The following is a 6826-nucleotide window of genomic DNA, read 5'->3' as shown; positions in this document are numbered from 1 at the left end:
TTCCCTCTCCAGCACACACACGGTGTTAGCATTTTACCTATTTGTAAATCTGTAGCAGTGGTAGTAGCGATGGTAGGAGTGAATAAGGGGCCTAACCTAGCTAGCTTTCTGTTTGCTTTTCCTGCAAATGTTCCAGCAACAGGTGTTTTCTTAAAACAAAAAAGCATGAACTTGGATTAGGGCTTGACTGCGGGTTCTTGCAAAATGTAACTGCTCCTAGTTGACTTGGAAGATGCTGAATGTGGCCCCTTATGGGGGGTTTGGATTCTGCCCTTAGGGTTGGATTTTGCAAATTGATAATGCCCATCATTGTCTCTGCTCTAGGTCTCTGGCCACCTCTATGGTATTAGCTCTTATCAGACATTTTATCATTCTGTGAGCTGAGTGGCAAAAAAACACGAATCCCATTGGTTAAAAACTATACGCTATTTGAACTATAGTAGGTGTGATTGGCTGAATTGATTCTTGATTGTAGCGTTTCTACCAGAAATTGGCTTCATCAAATTCTGCTTTATTCTGACTTTATCATACATGGCATGCCTTGTTTTAGTGGGTTCGTGCCTGGAGCTTAAGTATATTATACCTGAATCCCCTACCATTTAAAAGCCAATTTATAAACAGGGACTTGGAGTGTGACTCCACTAATGTGTGTGTCTGTGATCTTGGTTAGAAACCCACTTGGCTGCCTTTCCTCAGAGAGGTGGGGTGTGGGGGAAGGGAGCTGCCGGGAAGTGATTGATAAGGTTTCCTTTATGGATTCTGTGGTGCTTCACTGGAGCTCAGAGCACTTTGGCAACTTAAGCACTCCAAATTAAAAGCTCGTTAACAATTCCTGCCCAAAGATCCTGTAAATAATCGGTTAGCTAGGTCCTAGAGCTTGGCTGAGAGCTCTCCTTCCAACTTGAAATTTCCAAATAAAAGTGCCTTTATTCTCTTTCATTTTGAAAAGTGTATTCTTTGTGGTCGGTTAGGTTGGTGAGTGGTCTTTCCTAAGGGATTTGAGTAGACTAAAGTCTTAAATGTGTAGAGTGGTAGACAGGAATAGATTGGTTCCAAACCTAAGTGTTTCTTTGTGCAAAGGGCATTGCCCACTTACAGGAGCACCTCTGCAGCTTCTAATCTTCTGAAAGATCTAAATTAGGTGATGAGTATGATAGGTGTCCGTTAATGATTTGACTTAGGGTTTGGTTACACTTTGAATTTCTTAGGACTTGAGGTAGACCTGGAGGTATCCTGTAAGTATTTAATAGTCTATTTGGCCATTTGCAGTAAGACCTGTGGGTTTGTGGCAAACAGCCCCTCCTCCAATCCTGGCCTCAGTTCCTGAGTTCTGAATATTATCAGCCTTACCAGTTACCCATCCTCGAGTAGACTAGGATTCTGGTGTTATCCTGAGAGACACCACTTCATGGCCATCTTTCTCAGTCCAAGCTCAGATATTACAAATGTTTAGTGTTTCTAGGAGATAACCTCCTTATGAAGAGAAGTATGCTACCAGAGAATGTGAAATTCATCATTCTGAAAATATATGGTACTATATATATAGCTTCCAAAAGCTCTGTTCAGGCATTGTTCTTCCATATAGATAACTTATCCCAAAGTAGTTTTGAGTTTAGGGGCTTGAGATTTGGACCCTTAAATTGTTTCAAACAGCAGCATCCCCTGGGGATTTGATCCTTTATACTGAAATAGACTTGTTGCAGAGATGTGTATTTATCCACAGCATTGGGGCTTTCCAGCTCTCACAGAACCTTCAGCATCCCCAGCTGGCAGTCTTGGCATCTTCGAAGTAAGGAGAGGTGAGAATCCTGTTGCATGGTCAAGTTTGGCTTGACTTCTTTCTTATGAGTATTTGGGTTTGGAGGGTGAGGGGATGGTGGTTGGTGCAGACTGTTTTTTTCTGTAGCTTTTTTTGATAAGATGCCATGTGCTCAAAGACTACTGAAATGTACCAAAAGTCTATAAAGTGGTGATAGTTGGAGGTGGGCTATCCAGACTCAAGTTCTGTCATGATTTCTTTGTGGGCATTGCATGAGTGCCTACTTTAGGTTCAGGAAGGTTGAATACAGCCAGAACAGTCTTTCATCCTGAGAAATACACAGCTTAAGATAATAGGGAGGAACACATTCATTTGGCTTTGATAATGCATTTGACCAAGGCCTTTGGGATCTTGGTTTGATTTGGATTGAGAGTCATTGTTGGGTGAATGGTTAATCCCAGTTTATCCATTTTATAAGGATCAGGACTGACTAAAAAGGCAGACTCTGATGATTGATATCCAGGATATCAGAAGCTGTTTGTTCAATAATGAAGGGCCAGGTGCTTTGCTAGGTCCTGGAATTGTAGTAAACAAGACGGCTGCTGTCTCTGATGCCACAGGGCTTACAAATTCTGGGGAGAGAAAGCTAGTAAAGAAGCAGTTATGATACACTCTGGGAGTGCTATGGTAGGGTAAGTTTGGGTGCTTTTGGAGTACTCAGGTCCTCAACCCAGACCTGTAGGCTCAGGGAAGCCTTCTCAGAGGAAAGAACCCCCTCATCTAGAATTAGATGAAGACATGAGGGACCAAGTGCGAAGGTCAGAGTTTTGTTGGGTTTGAGAAACTGAATTTCAGTGTGATTAAAACGTAGCGTACCCAGTGGGCAAGAAGTTGGAGAATATGATGAGAAATGAAGCAGGAAAGGTAAGCAGAGGCCAAGGCCTTTTAAGCTTTTAGGATTAGGTGATGGATGGAGAAAAAGTTAGACTAGTCAGGAAGAGACTAGGTCCTTTTTCTGTAAAGGACCAGATAGTAACTATTTAGGTTTCATGGGTCTCTGTCACAACTATTCAGTTCCATTCGACTCTGCTGTTACGGCATGAAAGCATAGTATGGAAATGAATGAGCATGGCTATGTTCCAGTAAAACTTGATAAAAACAGGTGGCAGCTGGATTTGGCCCATGGAACACAGTTTGCCAACACCTGGATCAGACTATCATAAGAGCAGTAAGAAGCCATTAAAAAGTTTTAAGCTGTGTATTGATAAATAGATTTGTGTTTTAGAACATTTGCTCTGATTTCAGCGTTAACAATGGACTGAAGGGGATGATACTGAAGGCAGAGACCAGTAGGGAGCCTGTGATAGTTACGTGGGCAGCATTTTATATTTACCCCTTTGAGGCAGTATTTTGACACTTAAAAATTGGGTATAACTGAATTTTTGCATAATGTATATACTGGTTCTCTTTATTAATTTCCTGGCCATTGACTAGAGCTTAAAGCATGTCTACCAAAGGAGTTGGTGATACCAGCTCCTATTTTACAGACTAGAAAAGATGTAGGAAGGGGAAGTAGGTGTAGAATGAGTGAAAAGGTTTGGGGAAGTCTTTTCTAATCCAAGAAGTAGGGAATAAATGGAACCCTGGTAGGGATGTTGGTCTTAGGGCTCATAGCTTAATGTCAGTTGCTTTAAACTTATTGAACTATACAAAGAAGGACCCATTTTCCTAAGCTTCCTAGGGAATTGTCCACATTTTGTTATATGTCGTACTCAATCTTTCCTTTCCTTGCTGGTAGCAGACTGATGACCTTTTTCTGTTTTGGGGACTGTCTCCTGGTTCAGATATGATGGTATATGCCAGGCACAGGAGGCAAATAAAGTATCTGTTGAGTGCCCAATGAATTGTCTTTCTCCTTCTGTAAGCCTGCTTGCATTGCTGGAAGGAAGTCTGTAGGTTTCTGAAAGCCTATATTATGGTGTTTAGGTGACCTTGGGCAAATGACTTATCTCTCTGAGCTTTACTTTCCTATCTGTAAAATGCAGATAATGGGACTTAATAGGGTTTATTAAAGGATTTAATGAGCTAATGTATGTAAGATTCTTAGCACAGTGTTTTAATAACTTTTGTCACTAATAGTATTTGACACAATAATTTTTTTAAAAAGCAGCCCACAATAGGGTGAGTTGGCCTTTGGCTTAGTATGTTTGGGGGCCTCAGAGTTGTCATTAAGGCCATATGATAGAAACATAACCACTGGTGGTGGCAGCCAGTAGACAGGAGGAAGTTATAACTAATGCAAGGGGCCACTCTTCATAATGGAAAATTTTCAGACATCAGGAGTCCAGAAAATCAGAACTTTCTTCAGGGTAGACCTTAGCCCCAGTACCATCAGTGAAGTGAATTGAGTGAGCAGCTACCTGAAAGAAATTCACCAAAGTGTGACCAGTCATTTCTCCCATTTGGTTAGGGTCATTTATTAGTGTTTCCACCCTTGTGGCCCTACATCTTCATAAAGTGCCTCTTGAATGTTTTTTATTACTTTTCACCATCACTCTAGGAATGAATCAGGTGGTCAGTATTATTGTCTCTGCTACCCTTATGAGGAAACTGAGGCCCATGAAGGTTAAGTGTGTTGCCCAAGGTCATGCTATAAGGTACTGTCAGAGCTAGTGCAGATTTGCCTCCAGATGAAATTGTGTTAGTTTATTGCTGTGATTTCTCTTCCTTCAAGTGAGAGATATGTAGTCATTGCAGAACTGCAGACTGATGCATGCTTTGTCCAGATGTGCTAGAAATGATTTGGGTCCCACTTTATCCACTTGGTCCTGTTGGGTTTTAATTGATGACTGCTTGGACCAGGAAAGCAGATTCCCTTTGGGTCATTGTTTTTAGCCCCTCCCTCTTTGGGGACATTCTTGGGGGAGCCTTGGGTTACAAGAGATTGCTTTGATATGTTCAAAATTGTGCCTTGTGCCCCACAGCTACAGGTAAAATCAAAAGGCAGATAATTTATGGGAGTGTCAGAGCTGGCCGCTGGCACCTCAGGAGGCCATTAGTATGCCTGTTCAGACCCTCTGTGTCCTTGCAATTGATTCCTCTTTGCATGAGCTTGATTTGGGAAGCTGTAGATCTGTGGGTAGTGATTGGATGTGACAGTCCAAACACCGGTCCCTAAATTAATCCTTTTAATAGTATTCCAGCACCAAGGCAATGTGGTGTCTCTCTCTGTCTTTAACTGGGGAGGACAGAATAGGGTGGGCTAGGAAGAAGGAGAAAGAGAAAAAAGAAGCTTTGCTTGGGGCTTAGGGTGTGCTCTGTTCTAACATGTTCTGATTCCAGAGCACTTGAAAAATTTGGGCATATTCATTCAACAAACATTGATTCACACTAACTTTGTGCCTGGTCCTGTGCTGGGTGCTGGGAATACAAAAATGAGTAAAAAAATGTGGTCCTTGCCCTTAAGGATCTGTGTCTATCTCTGTGTTTCTTAGATTTTTTTTAAAAGTTTATTTATTTTTGAGAGAGAGAGCGCACGTGCACATGTGTGCACACACAAGCAGGGGAGGAGCAGAGAGAGAGGGAGTCACAGAATCCGAAGCAGGCTCTGTCAGCAAGCAGCTGTCAGCTCAGAGCCGGATGCAGGGCTCAAACTCACCAAGTGTGAGATCATGACCTGAGCCAAAGTCAGACACTTACCCGACTGAGCCACCCAGGCGCCCCATTTCTTAGAGTTTTTAAACTCCTGCACTATTAAGGTGGAAAAAAAAATCTTATGCTTTTCTTTAATGCTACTTGAAATTTTAAAATGCATTAAAGGGTCTGACAAGAAACAAGTCAAAGAAATTATGCTTTTTTACACACACATGCACACATACACATACCTATACCTGCTATCTTACATCCTTCTCACCTAACTCTGAAAATTATAGTAGGAGAAATAGATTAACTAAAATTTTACAATATAGTGAAACAAAAGTTATGAAATAGGAGTAGAATGTGTTACTGGATCACATTTAAACAGTTAGCTTTCTGATGGAGTGTCAGAGAAAGCTACTAAAAGGGAGTTTTGGGCTGCATTTTGAAGAAGGAGCAATAATTTGCCTGGTGAAAATGGAAGTAACATTCCAAAGGAGGGAAAGTAGCATTTGCCAAGGCACATATTTGTAAAAGGAAACATCACATCTGGGGACCTGAGCAAGTTCTGGTTGTCACCCTGCCCCTGCCAGTTCCTCTGCTCCTCCTCTGGAATTGTGTTTGAGAAGAGGCTTTGAGTTTCTTGTGTTACAGTTGTTTTAATCCAAGGCACCACTTCCTGTTTCTGTTTTTTGTACCCAAGGCTGCAATTTGTTTTTCTTGTTAAAATGTAATAAATGTATTATGATAACAAATTTGGGTGATTTTGGACAGACTTATCATTGCTTATGGTTGAGTTACTTTTAGTTAAAGCCACACCTTAACTCAAAGGAAAAACTGAAGTTGATATGCATTTTTAGCCCTTTGGATGATCTGGGACTCAATCAAGTAGGGAATGTGTGCCCTCAAACATGGGAGAGGAGAATAGGGCCCTGAAGAACTGAGTGCCTCTGAGGCTTAGTTTTCTTGTATGTAAAATGGGAATACTGTTCCCCACTTTGCCTGAGAGTTGGGAGGGCTGAATGACATGAAATATGTAGATGACTAATACAGTGCCTGGCTTATAATAGATTTTTCAGAAAATCCTGTTTTCCTTTCCTCTTTCTCATGCCTTAACAATATTAGCTCCCTTCTATTGCATACTTTCAACACACCAAGTGCTTTATATACATTGTGTGGTTGAACTGAACCCCAAACAGATAGGTATCATTATTCATTATTATAGTTATTGTTATTAAGAATGTATGGTAGAGAGGTGCCTGGTTGGCTTAATTGGTAGGGCATGCAACTCTTGATCTTGGAGTCATGAGTTTGAGCCCCATGTTAGGTGTGGAACCTACTTTAAAAAAAAAGAAAAGAAAAGAAAAAAAAAAAGAATATGTAGTAGAGTCAGGATTTCAACCTAGACTTGTCTAATTCCAGTGTTTAAAC

At 41.1% G+C, this 6826-nt stretch overlaps 1 protein-coding gene across 12 annotated transcripts in view; it reads left to right on the top strand.

Moving 5' to 3' along the window:
• The window catches only part of ERI3 (ERI1 exoribonuclease family member 3), a 128091-nt gene that overhangs the window by 693 nt on the left and 120572 nt on the right, over window positions 1-6826 (top strand). For 10 of the 12 annotated variants that reach the window (XR_015254656.1, XR_015254657.1, XR_015254658.1 and 7 more), the window contains exon 2: window positions 1724-1799. The exons of the other annotated variants lie outside the window; for them this stretch is intronic. Coding sequence is in view for 5 of the 10 variants with exons in the window: in XM_086716763.1 (XP_086572889.1) it covers window positions 1724-1799 (76 nt within the window). In the remaining 5 variants the exon portion in view is untranslated. The remainder of the gene's footprint in view (window positions 1-1723; window positions 1800-6826) is intronic. 12 annotated transcript variants of the gene reach the window in all.

The sequence above is a fragment of the Puma concolor genome, chromosome C1, assembly GCF_028749965.1.
Source record: "Puma concolor isolate L17-30 chromosome C1, mPumCon1.1.hap2, whole genome shotgun sequence".
NCBI lineage: Eukaryota > Metazoa > Chordata > Mammalia > Carnivora > Felidae > Puma > Puma concolor.
This window is presented reverse-complemented; position numbering and strand designations above follow the sequence as displayed.